Source organism: Macadamia integrifolia, chromosome 9 (genome assembly GCF_013358625.1).
Source record: "Macadamia integrifolia cultivar HAES 741 chromosome 9, SCU_Mint_v3, whole genome shotgun sequence".
Classification (NCBI taxonomy): domain Eukaryota; kingdom Viridiplantae; phylum Streptophyta; class Magnoliopsida; order Proteales; family Proteaceae; genus Macadamia; species Macadamia integrifolia.
This window is the reverse complement of record NC_056565.1, coordinates 6436507-6456192: the sequence shown is the minus strand read 5'-3', so window position 1 is coordinate 6456192 and position 19686 is coordinate 6436507. Positions and strand designations below refer to the sequence as shown.

At 39.5% G+C, this 19686-nt stretch overlaps 1 protein-coding gene and 2 long non-coding RNA genes across 6 annotated transcripts; 1 reads left to right on the top strand and 2 right to left on the bottom strand.

The window, feature by feature from the left end:
- Window positions 1-445: 445 nt before the first annotated feature.
- Window positions 446-3472, bottom strand: LOC122090083. Of its 3 annotated transcripts, XR_006143409.1 has the most exons (4): window positions 3188-3472; window positions 3029-3088; window positions 884-2206; window positions 446-790 (listed from the first exon to the last, which is right to left on the bottom strand). It is a non-coding gene; the product is annotated as an uncharacterized LOC122090083 (long non-coding RNA). The 3 variants fall into 3 exon arrangements; XR_006143407.1 differs by having other exon boundaries at window positions 884-1241; window positions 3029-3472; XR_006143408.1 differs by lacking the exon at window positions 884-2206 and having other exon boundaries at window positions 3029-3472.
- Window positions 3473-5096: 1624 nt separating this feature from the next.
- LOC122089938 (leucine-rich repeat receptor-like serine/threonine-protein kinase At1g17230) lies at window positions 5097-17819 on the bottom strand. Of its 2 annotated transcripts, XM_042659718.1 has the most exons (4): window positions 15982-16106; window positions 13281-15634; window positions 11547-11930; window positions 5097-5426 (listed from the first exon to the last, which is right to left on the bottom strand). In XM_042659718.1, exons 2-4 carry the CDS (start codon window positions 15631-15633, stop codon window positions 5410-5412), a joined length of 2754 nt encoding a protein of 917 aa, XP_042515652.1. In that variant the 5' UTR covers window position 15634; window positions 15982-16106; the 3' UTR covers window positions 5097-5409. The 2 variants fall into 2 exon arrangements, with proteins under 2 accessions (XP_042515652.1, XP_042515651.1); XM_042659717.1 differs by having other exon boundaries at window positions 13281-17819.
- LOC122089939 lies at window positions 7636-9746 on the top strand. The gene is made up of 3 exons (XR_006143373.1): window positions 7636-7738; window positions 8553-8621; window positions 9591-9746. It is a non-coding gene; the product is annotated as an uncharacterized LOC122089939 (long non-coding RNA).
- Window positions 17820-19686: the final 1867 nt, after the last annotated feature.

The following is a 19686-nucleotide window of genomic DNA, read 5'->3' as shown; positions in this document are numbered from 1 at the left end:
CATGTGAATATTCTGTTCTGAATTTTAAATTCTGAAATCTTTCTATTGATTCTGAATTTCAGGGTTATTTTTCATATCCATATTTATATTAGGACAGTTCCATAACTAGAGATCCATGTCTTGTTTTGGTCTCTATTCTGGTCTTGTTTCTTTCTCTATGATTCTAGAATTTTCTTGGTTTTAAGGTGGTTAGAAACACTCTTCTAAATTTCAAATTCTGAAACCTTTCCATCGATTCTAAATTTCTGAATTGGGCACTTCGAGGTTGTGATGTGCCCAATTCCCCATAAAGGGTGCTTGCTTCATTGCTAGTTTGCTCCTATTAGCTGCTGGTTTTTAATAATAGTGATCAAAGGACCTCTCATCCTGAAGCTTCCTTGGAATAAAAGATAATTGATTTGTTGGATTGATGAGTCAAGTGCTTGAAGGAGAAAGAGAATAATCATTACACAAACTGGTCCAATGCAGGTACTAACATGTAATAATCCAAAAACATAGTTCAATCTAAATTAACTATTACAATCCAAGTACTACCAAATGATAATGAATACAATATCATTACAATGACATCAGCCTTGACTACGTCAAGAACATCCCTCAGCATCCTCGTACGGTCCTCCGATTCTTTAATTGCACCGTTCAAGTATCATTTGATATAGTCTGATGAAGGGGAAGGCGATGATGCAGTTGAGGTTTCCGAGCATTGGAACCAAGGTGGAGTCTGATAACTATGACAGCTTGGGCTTGAATTTGATATCCATTCGAACATTCCACAACCTTTGTTTTCAACCTGCAAAGCAAATAGAATAATCTAATAAGAATTTAAGAAAATAAACATTCAAATGCTAAATATCCAAAAAAAAAAAAATTAAGAAATTCATACCCCAATTGATTGTGGACAACACCAAAAATATCGACCATAATTCGCACTTGTCTTCGCAATTCATACCCCAATAGCATTCCACCATTAGAAGGACCAGGAGAATCAATCCTCTCTTTCTCATGGCTGAGTTCTGACACTTGTATCCAATTGTACCAAGCCTACCAAGCCTCTCTCTCAAAACTACACAAGAAGAACCTTCAAAGCCTCCATCCCTCCCTTTATGAATACCCTTCTCTCTCCCAAATCAACCATTACCAAATCCATCCTATCATAGCATACACCAAAAATACTACTACTCTCGACAGTATTCAAACACCTTGTAAAACTGTTTAGCCAATCAAATAACACCCTATAACACCTGATTTCAGTTGAATTGGAATCAGAATCAGCAGAGACCGATTCTGTTGACAATTCCGCTTTCTTACACTTCAAATTTATATGTCGAACTTACATTTAAATTACAACTCCTAACAAACAGAAATACCATCACAAATTAATAGGATGATAATCTTCACCCCATAACTCCCCTTATCATCTGGGTTGGTGCATGCTGTTAAAAGTGCCATATGCTTCTTTCTATTGTGTCGATTAATGAAAGTACTTATTGTTAAAAAATATAAAACATCCACACCATCCATGGATTTCATACAACATTAGTCTCATTGGAAATATAGTTGAATAGCCTTTCAACTGACACCAAATCATGCCAGATGAACAAAGCTTAAAACCTCAAAAAATTGTGCTTGAAGAAGTGCACAAGTAGTGCCCAAGACTCAGTTTCAACTACTAAATAAAATAATTACATGAAATACAACCAAGGTTAGATCGTTAAACATATTAATATTAGAATATCTACTTCTCAAAGCAAATCTCAAACAAAAATAGTAATCCAAATGTACCAAAAGTAGAAGAAATAATATAAAAATTCAATCAAGTCTTGGATTTCGACATAAAAATGACTTTGTCTAGATTAAGAATTTTATTTTTACTTAATAAATACAAACTTTTGAAATGAGGGATTAAAATGGCAAAGTGAGAAGAAGAGGTTATCAAATTAAACATGGATGGGACTGTTATCTACTAGACTTTGCAAAAGATTTGGAGTCTTTTCTGGACTGGATCTGCCTGCAGCTACCCGATGAACTTAGGAAGGATGTTGTAAAGTGCTTTGAGAGAGGGAAAAGGGAACCTCTCTTGTAGTTAGTAAAAGCAACACCATATGAATTCAATTTTAGGTACCTTATACACTAGTAGAACCTCTGTTTTTCTCAGCATAATCTTTGGTATACATGCCCTTTTCAGAGCTCTTGGGATGGATAAGCACTACACCAGCATACCATATATTATGAAATTGCAAGTTTAATAATGATATGGATACTAGATGACAATATATTATGAAATTGCATGTTTAAATCCTTCTTGCTTCAGGCACAATTATTATTTGTGGAAAAATGCCCCTGTCATAACAAGCCACACTGGATTTTGGACAGCCAATTTGCCCATAACCACTGAAGAAGTGCAGGGTTTGTTCTATTGTGGATAAGCAGCAAGGGCAATAGGTTGAATCTGGTTCAGCTTCCGGCCAGCCATAACCCAACTCAATACCCAAAAAAATAAAAATAAAATTAAAAAACTTAACAAATTGCAATTAAAGAGGAGTGTTAAGAGAATTATATGTGGTAGTTAGGGTGATGGAGGATGTTCAAGGTGTATACAGCCGCAGAAGAGTGGCTCAATTGGAATGATGGTTAAACGTTGATAACATCAAGGAATGGCCATGGACAATGTTTACTTTCAAACTTCCATCATGGTCAAGAAGCCAAATAGCCAGAATTTGTTGCAGACCTGATAGCTGAAGAGAGAAAGAAAGCATCGACAATGACGACAACGCAGCAGAAATGGAAAGTGCAAGAGAGAGAGAGAGAGAGAGAGAGAGAGAGAGAGAGAGGGGAATCCTTGGGTCGCTTGGGCTGTTTTAGTATAGTAAAATAGAAGTTACTTGTCACCGAGTTCTAGGGTTCATATAACAAATTCAGAACGTAATAAAACCATGGCAGAGATTTCTTCATTCCAATTTCAAAAAATTGAAAAAACCCCCAAATCTAAGGTTTCACATCTAGGTTTGAAGAAGAGGAAGAACCATACCTCAAACAATCTGGAAAACACCCCCTTTCTTCAGTTGATCGACGAAGCCAACAAATAAATCTTGCACAATGAGGAAGAAACATGGGTTGAAAACCTAGATATGAAGTTAAGAACCGGAAAGATAACAACCGACAACTCCATAATCTGAAGAAACCTCACCTTGCCTGCGTTCGTTTTTCAGAAATCTCACCTTGGTTGCGTTCCTCTCTCGTCAAAGGAAGAAGAAGAAGAAGAAGGGGAAATCTCACCTTGCCTGCGTTCGTTTTTCGGAAATCTCACATTGGCTGCGTTCGTCTCTCGTCGAAAGATGGGAAAGTTCAGATACGAAAACCCGATAAGTGGAATCACCCTGATTCTGGATTTACCGATTCAGGTTAATCCAGTTGAATCCCAACTTTAGTGTAAATGGTGATTCCAATGAACACCATGAGTCTGGATCACTTTTTCATTTACGTGAACCAAACAGTTTTTTTTTTTTTTTTTTAATGAAAAACATGATTCTATAGAATGTAATCCGCTGGAAAAATCGAACCAAACACCCTTTTAAATGTTCTCGAGATATTGATGACATTCGTCTATTTTGTGCAGTAGAGAAGGAAATTTTTTGGCACATTTTTTTGCCATGTCCTGTTTTTTAGAGGACATAGGCAGTAGGCTTATTAAGATTAAAGAATAGAATTCCGCCAAGGTGAAATATTACTAATGCCAAGCTCATCCCTCATTAGAGAAAAATTACTTTTCATTGTTGTGTTTGCAATCACATGTTACTTCATGTGGAACACTAAGAACCAGTGACTGTTTTCCATTTCAAAACCAAATCCATATAAGGTAATGATCATACCAAAACCTTTCTACTTTCCGTCATCATATGAATAAAAACTTTTCACCATGTGTTTCATCCTTACCTATGGAGGATTACCTTGAGCTTATATAATGGTCATACTACAGTTGTTTGTGATGATAGTTCTATGGACACAAACATAGTGTTTAAGCATCAATTATGTCTTGCAAAAAAAATATTCTTGTCGCTTGTATGGATTTTGGGTGTGCAGGGAATGCACAAGAGGCTGAGGCACGGGGAATGCTCATGAGTTGCAAAAAGTAAAGTGAACATGAATCGACAATATTGACATTTTGATTGATTGTGAGGAGTTGGTTAACTGGGTGACTCGAAACTCTTTTCAATGGCCATGATTAGTTTTTTACTGTTTTGTTGGACATTAAATGAAGCCATTTATTAATGTATGTATTGTTAAAAAGGATGTAACCTCTATTGATCTAGGTCATAGGTTAACTGTGATAACTAGGAGTACTAGGGCAGAATTTGATATTTTGGGTGATATGTGCTCTTTTTTTTTGGTTTAGTGCTTTCTTTTATTTTCTCTTCTACCAAGGAAAAAAATATCTTTTATATTAAAAAAAATAACAAATTGCAAGGCTATCAACCCAAAAACAAAAGAATTGGGGGAACTACTATTGTGATTATGATTGTCTTTGGATGCAACTTTTTTTATTTATCAACTTTTAAATTCTCATATTCAAAAAGGGTCTTGCTATGGGACACCCAATTACTTCATCTACAAAATTACATAGAATATCTAATACGCGGCAACTCAAATGAGGCCCAAATTTTGTGGACATGTTGATTCCATGGGCCCCTGCTTCACATGACAAGGTTAGCCCAATCCTAGCTGGCTAGGTGACATGGCAAACTACTAAAAATTCAGGATTATGAAGAGGGTGCATGACAGAGAAACATGCTGGAATATGTTTCTTACATGGGAGAAACAAATGATTGAATAGAAGGCTAAAATTTGACACTTGGTCAATCCGAACCTTAACCTGTTTATCCAATGATAAGAATTACCAACATCTTGTAGAAGCAGAGGCATTTGCTATAGGTGCAATTCGCTGATCATCCACTTTGAAACGTTTCCCAAACATAGAGAAGAACACTGCCATTTATTTGAGAGAAACCCCTTGAATGATAGATGATTTGTGACTAACAGAAATTTAACCATGATCAGAGTGGATATCAAATGCGACAATGCACCTTGATAAGAAGTAATTTGATCGATGAAAATAGCAGCAGAGATAACCACATTTATTGACTAAAATAATTCTTATCAGGGAAAGAGTTTGAGGAGCGGCTTCATGGGATCATATCCTATTAGTAGGTTTCAATGCACAAATACACATAGATACAAAGGGTAGGTTGGCGGTTGGACTGGGATATCACCTCTTTCAGTATAAGGAAGAAATACAACTAAGTTGCTTTCTACTTCTGAAGCCACTGGGTGAGTTGTGTTGCACAGTCAGTAGATAGACCTGAGAGATAAAAATATTTATTGCACATTCCGCACCTCTGAGTAAGGAAGAATCTATGGCTCCCCATGTCCTGCACAAATTTTAAAAATCACATGCATAAGAAAAGAAACAATCTCTCTCCCTCCTTATCTCTCTGTTAAACTGAATCCAATGATGAATAATAATAAGAAGAAAATGCATCTGCATTTGTTTCAGCTGAGATGATGTAAAATTCCATCATGGGCACTATACTAGGAGCTGATTCAGTTGAATCCAACAGGGGATGCTCATGTTGAATAACCGTTCAATGAGTAAAATTGCATTTTGGCCACAAAACCTGCAGCTGAAATTGATGAATGCAAAAATTGATCATGTGTGAACAAGCTGTTCCGCCTTTAAGGAAAAGGAAGAGCAACTAGCCTCAACCAAGGTACATGCAATGGGCTACTGATGCCCCTCAAATGAAACAATCACCCCCTTTTTTTTTTTTTGGTGTGTGTGTGTGTGAGAGGAACAATAGCCCTTTGGATAGTCATAGAATTTACATGCTGTGGGTTGGATAACAGTATTATGAGATCCATGTAATCCATCAAAACAAATCCAGAGGAATACTAGATAACTATTATTGAGAAAGATGCTTTTACATGCCATAGGACTAATAACAGCATGATTTAATCCGTCCTGGTACACCAGGCATTGGATGGAAACTTTTGGGCTTTTATTGTTTGTACACTTTATATCTGTTTCTTATCTTTAAATTTTGTTTAGATTCTTTACTTAGGGGAATATTCAAATCAAATGCGAAGACTCTTACTATATAGGCATGAACAGTGTATTTCTAAAATCCTTAGAACTTGATTTCAAGATCATTTTGAATCAAGATCCATCTGTTCTGGTTCAGTGTATGGCTTTTATTGATTTTTTAAGAAATTTCTGCAAATTTCTTAGCAAATCCATCAACTAAAGAAGCAATAGGAAACTCTTCAAAAGTCCTGCTCATCTGATGTGTATATTTCTGCCAAGTCTTCTAAACTGTGAATCGCATAATTTTTAACTGTTCAATCGTGGAGGTTTGAAAGGGCTTTACTCTTTTAACCAGGCATTTAACACCCGGTCTGTGACAACTGTGTCAATCTTCTACTGTTATACACTGAAATAATGCTACCTACATAAGATTAACTTGACTTCTACTCTATAAGTTGAATTTTTTTTGGTCTGTATTCCAATCTTCTTTCACATTCTGCTAGGATATTTTCACACAAGAATTAAGATACAAGGAAGTTTGAACTATCAAACTAGCTAAAAACCTTTGCCCTTTCAGATGAGAGAAGGACAATCACAAGTGTTTATCCTCTTATATTTCTTCCACATTGATCACTAACAGAAGAGGGATTTAAAGGTTGTAGTTGAACCTTGATTGTATCCTCAATTTTCTTCTTCATGGTCTACAAACTGATGATCGAACAAAGGGGTGTCGGATTGAACCCCACACAATCCTTCTCACGTAGCTTCCTTCTTGAGATGATGCCTTAGTTGTAAAGACCACAATCTCAAACTTCCTTATTTAATTGTCTTGTTTATCAAGGAAACTCGTTCAGTTGTTTACTTTGTCAATGACACTTGTAATCTGCACATAAAATGCTTATATGCTCTCAATAACATGTGTTAGCGAAAATAGATTCCGTAAATCTGGAGTTATATCCCTTGTGTGAAAGGAATTGTTAGAGAAGGTGGATCAGAGAGGACATACAACAACAAACTCAGCCTTATCCCAACTTAATGGGGTCAGTTAAAAAAAAAAAAAAAAAGTCCAAATAGAATTGGGGGAATGTTATACCGTGCCCTAAAATTCCTATTTTAATTGTACAGATGAGGCACCGGAGGATATAGTACCTATGAATACTGGGTAGCAGCCGTATTTTGCCAGGGAAGGGAAGGATGACTCCACTTGCACTTACTACTCATGCCTTAAAAATTGGAAGGGGTTCCGGGCACAGAAGAAAAGGTTAGTTAAGCCCTCATACTTCACGGAAAGATCCTCGAACCTTAAAAGTGAAAATACCGGCCAAAACCGGGTTATTTGGCCATGGGACCCAGACCCTCGCACCTGTGCACCTCAAACCACCTTCATTGGTTGGTACCACTTATTGGGTAATGGATTAATGTATCGGGTCACCCCAAGGTGGGCCCGTTAGTGCCAAATAATGAGTTAACCCGGTAATGGGTGAAAACCCATTTTTTTCCCAAACAGGCCTTAGTTAATTAAGTGACTACAAATAGACTCCATTCATTCTCGACCTACCAAAGTAAAAGCAAAGAGAAGGAGAAAGAGAAAGAAGAAGACGGAGAAGGAGAGCAAGGAAGGAAGAGGAAGGGAGAAGCAAGGGTTTCCTACCAACTAAGGTAAACTCCACTCACTCTAAGTCTCTAACTCCATGTGCTAGGTTTCTCCCATTTCTTCTCTTTTGAGGTAAGAGAGATCGCCCCAACTGAATCCCACCTCTCCACTCTCTAAACTTACAGATAGGAATGGGGATTTGGTGTGGAAAACTTACCCTAGAAAAATCATGAGTTCATTTCAAGTTTATAAACCCTCTTTTAGGAAACCGCCATCAAAAGACCCAATTTGGGCAACACAAAACCTAGAAATGGGGAAAATTACTATAACCACTTTCCCACTTGTTAAAGCTACAAATTGGAAGAGGGGTTTAGTGTAAGAGACTTATCCTATCAAGATTAATGGATTGATTTGAGCCCATGAACCCTCCCTAGTGAAATCCCCAATTTGGATAACAAAAACCCTAAAAAAGGTGGGTTTTACCCAAACCCTCTATACCCCACCATTCAAACTCGAAATTGGGTTGGGGAAAATGAAATTAAATACATGTATAGTGGATTGGGGTGACCACATAAGCCATTGGTGGTCACCACCTACACCCTCAACCGAAATTTCCTAATTTAGCTTAGTCGCGATTGGAACTTTGGGGAATTGGGATCCATTGTGTACACTTATCTTAATTAAACCATTAATTACACTTAATCTAAGCTAATTGAGGTGGTGAACATCCCCCACATATAAATTAGCCCTATAGTCATAAAACCCTCAATTTGAGAGCAATTTCAAGGAAAAGAAAAATAAGAAATGAGGCTAGAACATATGCCTAGGGACTCATTTCTCTATGAGTGATTTATTTCTTAAAATTCTTATGTATCCTAGGAGTAGAACCAAGAGGTGACGAGACACGGCGCGAGGCCATCAGCGGTCCATCATCACCTAGGACTCAAGGTGAGGGGATTTTGTGTGTTTACATGAATTTTTTGCATCACAACTTGTTATTTATGGAAATTGTTGATGTGGCATGAGAATATGGATTATGGTTGTGCATGTGTGTGTTGTGACTGGGATGTAAGGTGGCCAGTGGTGGGTGCCTACTGCACTGTATGCCTAGGGTGAGTGTGCGTGTATGTGGAGATTGGGGTGCAGGGTGGCCAACTGTTGGTGCATGCTTAGGGTGTGTGTGTGTGTGTGACTAGGGTGCAGGGTGGCCAACGGTTGGTGCCGGCAGCACTGCATGCTCAGGGTGAGTGTGTGTGTGTGTGTGACTGGGGTGCAGGGTGGCTAACGGTTGGTGTCGGCGGCATTGCATGCTCAGTGTGAGTGTGCTTATGAGTATGATTGAAATGTGTTATGGCATATTAGACTGCATTGGGCTAGGATAACCACCCTGGTGCTACAACCCTTGCCAATAGGGGTTTACGTATTGGCTAATCTTTTCGTCCAATGGTCCAAGATTGGGGACGATTTCCGGTGACTGAGGTGCGCAGATGCTAACGTCGTGACAAACCCTCACGCGATGTTGGATTCGGTGATGGGTATACCCAACATGCGATATTGGATTCGATGTAGTGGTATTATGAGAGGGTTCTTAATAGGGGCTTATCGGGTACCGAAGTAGCCATGTAGGGACCGGTATGCTCTTGACCAGCAACTAGCTTGTATCCCTGGGGACTGATAACGTACATTCATGACTGGGGATAACACCTATGTTGCAGTAGCACTTATACCCCTTGGGACTTAGAAATTGTTGCTTAGAATTGTTTGATAATTATTGGATCATGTCATTGCATTCATATTGATGTGGTTGGGCATGGATATTTATATTATTGCATATCTTGGATTGTCATGATTGCTTGTGTGTGTTACCCCTCATTGGGCTTCGTGGAAGCTCACCTCCGTTGTTGCCCCTTTTTTTAGATGTTGGTTCAGGTAACCCTTTGGAAACTGTGATTGAGGATCCGGCTCTCTACGGAGGTGACCTCTGGGGATGAGGAGCTGGTTGCACACGAGGATGGATGCGTATGCGATGGCTGTGCATTTGGAGCACGTTGAGGATGGGAGTATCATTTTCTCTTTTTGATTCTTTTTATACGTAGCAGATGTAGCCCTATGGGGCATAACTGTAATTATGATCCCTATGTGAAAACATTCTTTTTGTGTAGTTATGGTAAATATCAATAGAAATCACCAGTTGGTATATTTTGTTTATATTATATGTATGTGATCTTAGAATCATTTTGTAATTTTATGAACTTAAAGTACTGTATCATGGATCTTGGATGGATTGTGGATACGTATACGTGTCCATGTCACCAGCCTTTAGCTGAGTGGCGGCGGGGTGTGACAGGGAAGGAATAGATGAAAAGATGAGAGCAAGAGGAAAGAGGCACAACCTAACAAGTTGGGAGAATCTCAGCTAAATGGGTCACTACATGGATCCTTTCCCTCTAATAGGCTCTATCCAAGGTCATATTTGGACAAGATTGAGACTATGCATGTCATTCCTCAATCCCACCACTTTGCCTATGGTCATTTTAGGCCTGCCCCTAGTTCTTTTAGCTCCTTCAGTCTGAATCAAATCACTTCTTCTTATTGGGGCGCCCTCATGCCTCCTTTGAACTACCACCTCAGACGAGTTTCATGGAGCTTATGGTTGATCGGGGCAATTCCCAAATCAGCTATAATATACTCATTCTTTGTTTTATCCTTCCTAGTTTTGCTGCACATCCATTGTAACATTCTCATCTTAGCTACACATTGCTTCTCTTTATGACACCTCTTAATTGCCCAACATTCTGACCCATACATCATATCTGGTTGCACAATAGCCCTATAGAATTTCCCCTTAAGCTTTAAAGGGATATGCCGTCAGACAACAGTCTGGGCTCACTTCTCCACTTCATTCATCCCACTTTGATTCTCTGTGCAACATCATCCTAAAGGTATTTTCATCAAGTGAAAATGTATACCAAACAATTAAAACATCGTTCGTACTTTATAGAGTATTGTAATTTTTTTTATATGTAGCATTTCAAAAGATTAGCCATTTAAATACAATATCGCAAATAATGTGTATAGATAAAAGAAGATTTTAAGTTGGATATGGTACTCTTTCCTTTAATATTTTTACTAAAATTCTTTTACTAAGTAAAATGGAACATAATTTTGTTAGTTGGGCTCAGAACTTACATTAATATGAAATGACTTAAGTAGGCTGCACTTAGTTGACACTTGGAATGACAGTATTTAAGAATAGATTATCCTAGCAGTTCATATCAAAAGGGGATGCTTTATAGTGGATCAATCACAAGTTATGATTCAAAACTGCTATTATTAACATAAAGTAGATATCATGCAATCATGGGATTTCATGAAATGATTTTTATTTCATTGTTGGAGAGAAAATGTACTCCCACCGTTGACGAATCGATATAAGTCCATATTTGATGAAAATCATATACACATAGACCCTATGATAACCAAAATGAAATGGTTTAATTTGCAAGACACAAGGGGCAGTTGCAGAGTCCTAGACACAGAGGGCCTTGTTGAACAAGTCACAAGGAGAGAAGCAGAACAAGTGGTAGTCCATAGAGTGAATGGCTTATAATTACTGGACACCATTGATTAGCCAGTATATAATGAACAAAAATACTTAATGGAATCTTATAGTTTAAAGTAAATCCAAGACGGCCAATAATAAATTATAATTACTTGAGCTATCACATTCTGTTATATTAATCAAGTTCAAAAATTTAATTTTGACCCCAAAATCTATAACTACCCATCAAAACCAGGTTCCTGAGTGAATTCTATATCACATATTAATAGCCTCTATTCATGGGGTAATATTATTAAAGGAGAGCTTCTAACCTCTGGAAGCAGCCTCTTCATTTAAAGGGATTTCTGATGTTGGCGATGACTGAGAATTGCAAGATGATTCCCTAGTGTCAATAAGCATCGCAATAACCTCCCTCATAGTTGGCCTATTTAGCGGTGTTGAATTAGTGCAGAACAAGGCGATCTTGAGGACTAGAAACATCTCCTCAACTGTACTACTCACGCTCAGGTCCAGGCGTTGATCTAAAATCTTGGATGTTGGGACCATATTCTGTATTGAACTTCTTACCCACGTTACCAGGTTCCCTCCTTGGTCGAGGGGCTGAACAGGAGACCTTCCAGTAATTAATTCAAGTAGAACAACTCCAAAGCTGTAGATATCACATTTCTCAGTGACTTTCATTGTATACGCGTACTCTGAAATAACAAACAATTGATTTTCAGATGCAAGATACAAATGAACTAAGTAGCAACATTTCTAATTCTCATTTAACAGTTAAAAGCTTGTCTCTAAAGCAGCTTGGAGAAAGAATTATAATGGGACTGCCAGGAAGGGGGGGGGGGGGGGAGCAGAAAATCATTGGCACCTTTAGGAAAATATACTTTGCCTACAAATCAGACACTCTAGACCCTGGAATAAATAGCAAAAAGTAAGCCATACGACAAATCAAAAGGTAGACGATTCTGATCAGGTTTCATCACTATAAACATTACAGCATAGCTCTGGCTGTTCCATTTTAAACTGAATCATTTCTATGAATATGGACAACCCATTAAAGTCTCTTAAGTACCACACACTACAAAGGAGGAGGTAAATTCCATCTTTCTCAAATAGTAGGAGCTGAACAATCAAAATGAAATGCAATACCAGCAGTTGGAAGTATATTTCACTGATCATTTTGTCCCACATTAGTTGCCAATGAAATATTCTGGCTTAGTCCTGCTAGGAAACAACTGCTAACTGCTTATGCTCATCATTTATCAGAGAAAAGAGGGTAATGCTCATCAATTTGATTATAGATTGTAGACCATCAACATTGAATTTGATTTCAGGCAGATTAAGATTATAAGAAAGGAGAAATCATGTATTTGAGCAGTATGGGAGAACAGAGGGGTGGTTACAATCAGGTTTGTTTATCTAATTATTCCATGATTATGGTTTCATCATCTAAGAGGATTCATTAACTTCCCATCAAATAAAAATTGAAGGGACCAATTATTAGCAAATTTTTAAGTTATTTATCAGCAGTGTTTGTGATCTTTCCTCCATATTCAGGTGCAACAGAGCTGGTTCCAAAACCAACCTCCCTACTGGCACACAGTGGCCTGTTTTGTCCAAATGTAGTGTGCACAGGAAGACTTAGCCCTCCTAGCCATTCCTACTGATTGATTCCTAGATGGGTGCCATTTACAGAAAGGGAAGGAAGCACTTTCTTTTCTATGATTCTCCACACTAAAATATTTACTCTCGAATTTAAATGCAAAACATATACCTAGCCATGGGTATATTTACTAAAAAAATTACATCTGATATTAGCTCGGATACTAATAGACAAAGTTCAGATGCAAGGAAATCTAAAAGGAACCACATTTGATTAGAACAAGAGTACAAACAAAAAGAATGAAATATGGTACAGCATAAAATTCTTAGTACATTAATTAAAGCAAAAAAAGCACCACCACTTAAATAGATGGAGTCCTGGGTAAGAATGACCGCAAATGCATAATGAATGGAATCAAAGCTGACTGAACTTATACAGTTCTTACCAGGGGCTATGTAGCCATATGAACCTGCAACAGCAGACATGGATTCTGAGTAAGGTAAATCCATCAACTTAGCCAAGCCAAAATCTCCTACATGAGCCTCCAGAGTTTTATCCAGTAAAATGTTGTTTGATTTGATGTCACGATGAATGATTTGAGGTTTGCAGTCATGGTGAAGATAGCACAAACCCTCAGCAGCCCCAAGAGCAATTTTATATCGAGTATTCCAGTCTAGCAGACAATTATGACCCTTCCCATGGATTAGTTCTCCTAGACTACCATTTTCCATGTATTCATATAAGAGAAGGTTAGAGTCTTGGTGGTAGCAGAAGCCGTAGAGCTTCACAATATTGCGGTGGCTGATCTTTCCCAGGGTTGATATCTCAGCCCGGAAGCTGCAGTCAACAATAGACCCTTCTCCACGGGACTTCAGCTTCTTGACAGCAATAAGTTGGCCATCGGACATGATAGCCTTGTAAACTGTCCCACAAGCTCCTCTCCCTATAGCCGCACTCTCTGAGAAATAACCAGTAGCATCTAAAATATCCTGATATGTAAAACCCTCTTTGGGAAAATAATAATAATCAGACATGTCGGGCTTAATTTGATCTTCAAGGGATACAAAAACGGGCCTCTGGCGCTTTATAACCCAACAAATACCCACTGTAAGAAACAAGGAAATTAATCCAACCATCACAGAAGTAATGATTACTATTTTCTCCTTCAGAGAACTTCCTTTTATCCAACTTGGGTGGGGAGTCAAAGATGTATAGCAAGAGTTTGAAAACATCATGCTCAGGCCATTATTTCCGGCAAAATTGCTGGGATCCATCCTCTGGAAAACAGGGGTGTTGGGTACAGTTCCTACCAGGTTATTGCTAGAAAGGTTGCACACCATTAAGCTCAACAACTCACGTATGGAAAGAGGTATTTCACCAGCAAGTTGATTGTTGTTCAAGTATAGTGATTCCAACATTTGCAAATTTCCCAAAGTACCCGGAATTGCTCCAGAGAGTGCGTTGTGGCTGATGTTGAGGGCAATCTGCAGTGAAGTAAGTTGACCCAGCTCAGAAGGTATACTGCCAGACAGACAATTCCCTCCCATTTGCAACTCCGTGAGTCGGGACAGACTACCTAAAGTATGTGGTATAGTTCCATTCAGTCTGTTGTCAGATAGTTTCAACAGTTCCAGGTTCACCAGATTGCCAAGTTCTTGTGGAATATTACCACTGAACCTATTCCTGCTCAGATCAAGCCTCTGAAGCTTTGAGCAGTTGCCGAGCTCAAGAGGGACAATCCCCGAGAGTAAGTTAGAAGAAATATTGAAGGTAACAAGCTGCACCAGTTCTCCAACTTCAGAAGGTATCTGACCAAAGAAATAGTTGTCTGACAAGAGGAGCCGCTCTAGCTTCTTAAGCTTGCCAATTTCTCGGGGTATTGGCCCCAAAAATTGGTTCTGATACAGTTCTAAGGCTGAGAGATTCTGCAGTCCAGATATTTCAACAGGGATACTTCCAGTAAGCCGGTTGGCACCCAACATTAGCCGTACAAGAGACTTGCATGTTTTTAGCCCATAAGGAATGTTACCCGATAACATATTTGACCCAAGGCTCAGAAACATTAACTTCTGTGACTTACAAAGCTGCGATGGTATGCTGCCGACAAGGTTATTCTCAGAAGTGTCAAGAACAGACAGATTGCTGTTAGCCCCAATGAGGGCTGGAATAGTACCCTCAAGGTGATTGTCAAAGAGTTGCAAATCCTCCAAGGAGGTAAGGTTCTGAAACTCCAAAGGAATTTGACCTGTCAAATTATTGATGGACAGATCTAAATTTCTTAGCTGTCCTAAATGCCCAAGCTCTCTCGGAATACTTCCTTGCAGAAGGTTCTCAAAAAGATGAAGCAACTGTAGATTTGGAATCTGACCCAGCTCCATGGGAATGAACTCCGTTAACCAATTTTCTGAAAGGTCAATCTCAACTGCACTTCTACAATTTCCAATTTCCCTTGGAATTGTACCATTCAACTGGTTAGTGTAGAGATACAGCCTTTTTATCTGGGATAAATTCCCAATCTCTTTTGGTATGCTTCCACTGAAGGCATTGTCATTCAAAGCAAGCAACTCCAGGCTCCTGCAGTTCCCAAGCTCTGGAGGAATCTCACCATATAAATGGTTTTGGCAAAGAATTAATGTAGTGAGATTCCTAAGCTTCTGAAGCTCCCTAGGAAAGTAACCTTCGAGTTTATTTTGTGCCAACCCAAGAATCTCCAGACCATCACATTCACTGATTTCAACAGGTATTGGACCTGAGAGAAAGTTCCGACCTGCTCTGATAATCCTTAGTTTTTTCAACATTCTAATTGACAAAGGAATAGTGTCTGTCAGATTATTACTGTAAATGACAAGTTCTTCAAGAGACATCAAATTTCCAATCTCGGCAGGGATTAGACCATACAGATAGTTCTCACTTAGAAAGAGCTTTCTTAGTCTAGACAATCCACAGAGCTCAGGGGGTATTTCCCCATGGAACCTATTTGTGCTAAGGTCTAGAACCTCCAGGTTCAGGCAGTAAGCCATCTCCTTAGGTACAGGGCCAGAGATGAAATTGCTTGACATGTTTAATACAGTTAAATAATTAAGCTCACAGACAGTGGAAGACAAAAGCCCAGACAAATTGAAGTTGTGGAGATTTACAGAGGTTACCTTAGAAAGAGTACATCCTATTCCACTCCAACTGCAAGGAGTTGGATCTGATGGGCTCCAGCTTTGAAGATTGTTATTTGGGTCAATAAGGCTGTTCTTGAACCCAAGAAGGGAATTCCCTTCATCATTTAGTGATCTTACAAAGCAAATGCAGTAACAAATAATCATTATCGACTGAAAATGAATGTTGACAGGAGAAAAAGCCTTATTTGTGGCCATCTCATATCTTTTCCTTGGAAAAACAGAGGAGTGGAAAAAGCGGGAATGGAACAAACTGTCAAGTTGTAGAGGAACTGCAATAAAGTTTCTCAACTTGTTGAGCTGATAATTTAAATAAAAGAAACAGCCATAAAGAAGAATTCAATCTAAGCTTCCCCTGGTATCTGGAGTTAATTATTCTCTCTTCAATGATAGAATCAGTATGGAACCAGAAGCAAGAAGAAAGCAGGCCAAGAGGATTCTACAGGAAATATCTCATAAACAAACATAACCAGAATCAACAAATGAGAACACTGCAACTAGTACTGCATTCAGACAAGCTTGCAGGACCAAGAAAATGAGCAAGACCAGTTGGAACAGAGAGAAACCAAATTCAGTGTCTAATTAAAGAGTAGACAGGATGAAATCAGAAATAAGATGATACACTGCAGCTAAATGACATGAAGGGCTTCACTAAAATTTAAGTAAATGAGAAAAGAGACATAAAGAGGTGAAGAAGAACATTATCAATCACAATCAAAATCAGACATTTCTTGAATCTAGATGTAATGGGAACTTAGCTCTACCCAGTAAGAACAAGCCAAGGAAGAAGGAGCCCAAAATAAACTAAATTATCTACTACTAATAAAACCCACAAGGTTAGGAAAAGAAAGAGAAAGGTAGAAGTGAAGAGAAGAGAGTAGATAAAAGGGATTGATACCAAACAGGGCACGAGGTATGAAAGCCAAATGGGAGGGAATGAGAAAGCCCAGAGGTAGGATGGAGCATTTAAGGAAGAGAAAAAGGAAGTTAGAAAGAAAGAGAGAGACCCGTCATTGAAAAGGCGAGAAGCTCGAGTCGTAGTGGGTGTTAGGCGAAGGTGGCTGTCAATAAGTCACGATCCAAAAGGACCCAAAACCCGAAAAAACCTAATCGAATTCAGAGTCAATGATTCTTCTCTTCTTCTTCTTCTTCTTCTTCTCCTTCTTCTTCTCCTTCTTCTTCTTCTTCTCCTTTTTACGATCACTTCTTCTGCTTCTCCTTATAGAACTCTCCCATCTAATCATCTTACTCATTACCCTTTTCGTTTTCTAAAAAGAGAAAAGAATCAAATTTCTCAGCTGCTTGTTTTCTGAGAAAATGGAGATTTGGGGACGATGGATTGAGTGCTTTTTGTTGGGGGGTGTTTCTTTTTTTTTTTTTTTTTTTTTTTTCTGGATGGATTCTGGAATGTCATGATTTTCACGAGGAATGTTATCCATTGAAGATTAAGCTTGGAGTGGAGGTTGGGCCACTTTGGCAAGTGGATCTGGAATCACAAGTCTGCAAAACATCTCTGTCTCTCTCTCTCTCTCTCATACAGACTACAGTCCCCAACTTGCTCATGGTTCACTCCAGTTCATCCCCTTTTATTCAATTATGTCGACTCAACTGTCGCCCACTCCCCCCTCCTGCATAACCCATGGAAAGCAACGTTTGAAAATTAATACACCTCAAGATTATTTAGACCTCCACATCCTCTGCAGTGCTCCTCTGCAGTGCAGTGAGTCTTCGGTGGCTGAGAATCCCTTGGGTCTGTGCCTAAATGCTTCTAACCACCGTGTAACAGCTGCAGAGAATATGCATCATTTATTTAGACTAAAGATGAGAGGTGGGGAAAAAAATTTGGCTGCTAAGAAGTAGCTGTAACCCTCACGCGTAGCTCAAAAAACAGTAATTCATAAGTATTCTCCTAAGTTTTAGTATTTTTTAAAAGGAAAAAGGTCTTGAAAGCTAGTGGTACACCTTAGAATTAGGTGTGCTAGCAAATGTAGACAGTTGGATTAGATAGACTGCATTAATACCGTTAGATATCTGTTGTCTTAGGTAACTTACCTAGCCTGACGATGTACGATCACTCTTCTTCTCCCTCACTTGCTCCGGCGATTTTTCATCCACATAGCCTCAACCACTGCCATTGCCACTGCTGCAGCCGTAGCCGCTACCTCTACCGCTACCGTTGCCACTGCGGAGGTAGAAGAAAGCTCGGAGGGAGAGAGAGAGAGGAACAGCGGTCGATGGAGAGGAATAGCAAAAAATCAGAAAAAAAAAAAAGGAACGGAGATGATGCTGCTGCCGCCGCCGTCGCAGTCGCAATCGCTGCCGCTGTCCAAGAAGAAGAAAGCTCGGGCGGAGAGAGAGAAAGAGTAACAACAAAAACCAAAAGAAAAAAAAGAGACTGCAGCTGTTGCCGTTACAGCTGGTCGTTGCCGCTGCCGCTACCGTCGCTGGCTGCCGTCACTGCCGCTGCCGTCTCTGGCCGCAGTCCCCATCCACGAAGAAGAAAGATCGGGGGGAGAAGGGAGAGAGAGAGAGAGAGAGAGGAACAACGGTCGATGGAGAGGAATAGCAAAAATCAGAAAAAAAAAGGAACGGAGATGATGCTGCTGCCGCCGCCGTCGCCGTCGCAGTCACAGTCAGAGTCGCAGTCGCTGCAGCTACCGTCGCTGGCTACCGTCACTGCAGCTGCCGCTGCCGTCTCTGGCCGCAGTCCCTATCCACGAAGAAGAAAGATCGGGGGGAGAAGGGAGAGAGAGAGAGAGAGAGGAACAGCGGTCGATGGAGAGGAATAGCAAAAATCAGAAAAAAAAAAAGGAACGGAGATGATGCTGCTGCCGCCGCCGTCGCAGTCGCAGTCGCAGTCGCAGTCGCTGCAGCTACCGTCGCTGGCTGCCGTCACTGCAGCTGCCGCTGCCGTCTCTGGCCGCAGTCCCTATCCACGAAGAAGAAAGATCGGGGGGAGAGAGTTACACAGCAAAAATTACACAGAAAAACCAGAAAAAAAAAAAAGAGTGCTATCGCAGCCGCTGCCTAGGAAGAGAAACCTCTGAGAGAGAGAGAGAGAGAGAGAGAGAGAGAGAGAGAGAGAGAGAGAGGAACAGCAAAAAAGAAAAAAAAAAAGAAGAGAACTGAGAGCACCGGCCGGACAACATTCCGGCATGACTATTGAGGGTGATAAGGTGTGACAGGTGTGGATTGAAGTTTTGAACTTTTCCTCTCAATCTAACGGTTCTCTCAAATCCTACGGTTAAAATATCGCTAGCACACTTGATACTCAGGTGTCCTGCTAGCTTTCCTATACCTCTCCCTTTTTAAAATTTCATTTAAGATTCTATTTCTTTGGTTGCAACAATGGTTGCAATTACTTGGCTGTAACTTGAGAAGCAAAAGTTATCAAAAATAAAAAAGGTTACTTAAGAAACAACTAAATTTTGAGAGTTGGCTACTTCGGTGGATAATTTTGGGCCAATAGAAGGGTAGGAAGGGTTTCCCCTACAATCAATAGTGGATTTATAATTGGGAAGAGAGTGTAGGAAGAGGGAGGACCTTGGTGCAATCACCATTGCTGTATACTGGTATTGAAGTTTGGCTTATACAATTAAAAAAACAAAAGGAGCAATGAGGATAAAGCTGTATACATTATGACCCTATCCAAATCCTCCAGTGATGAAAGTCTTGTGGACTAGA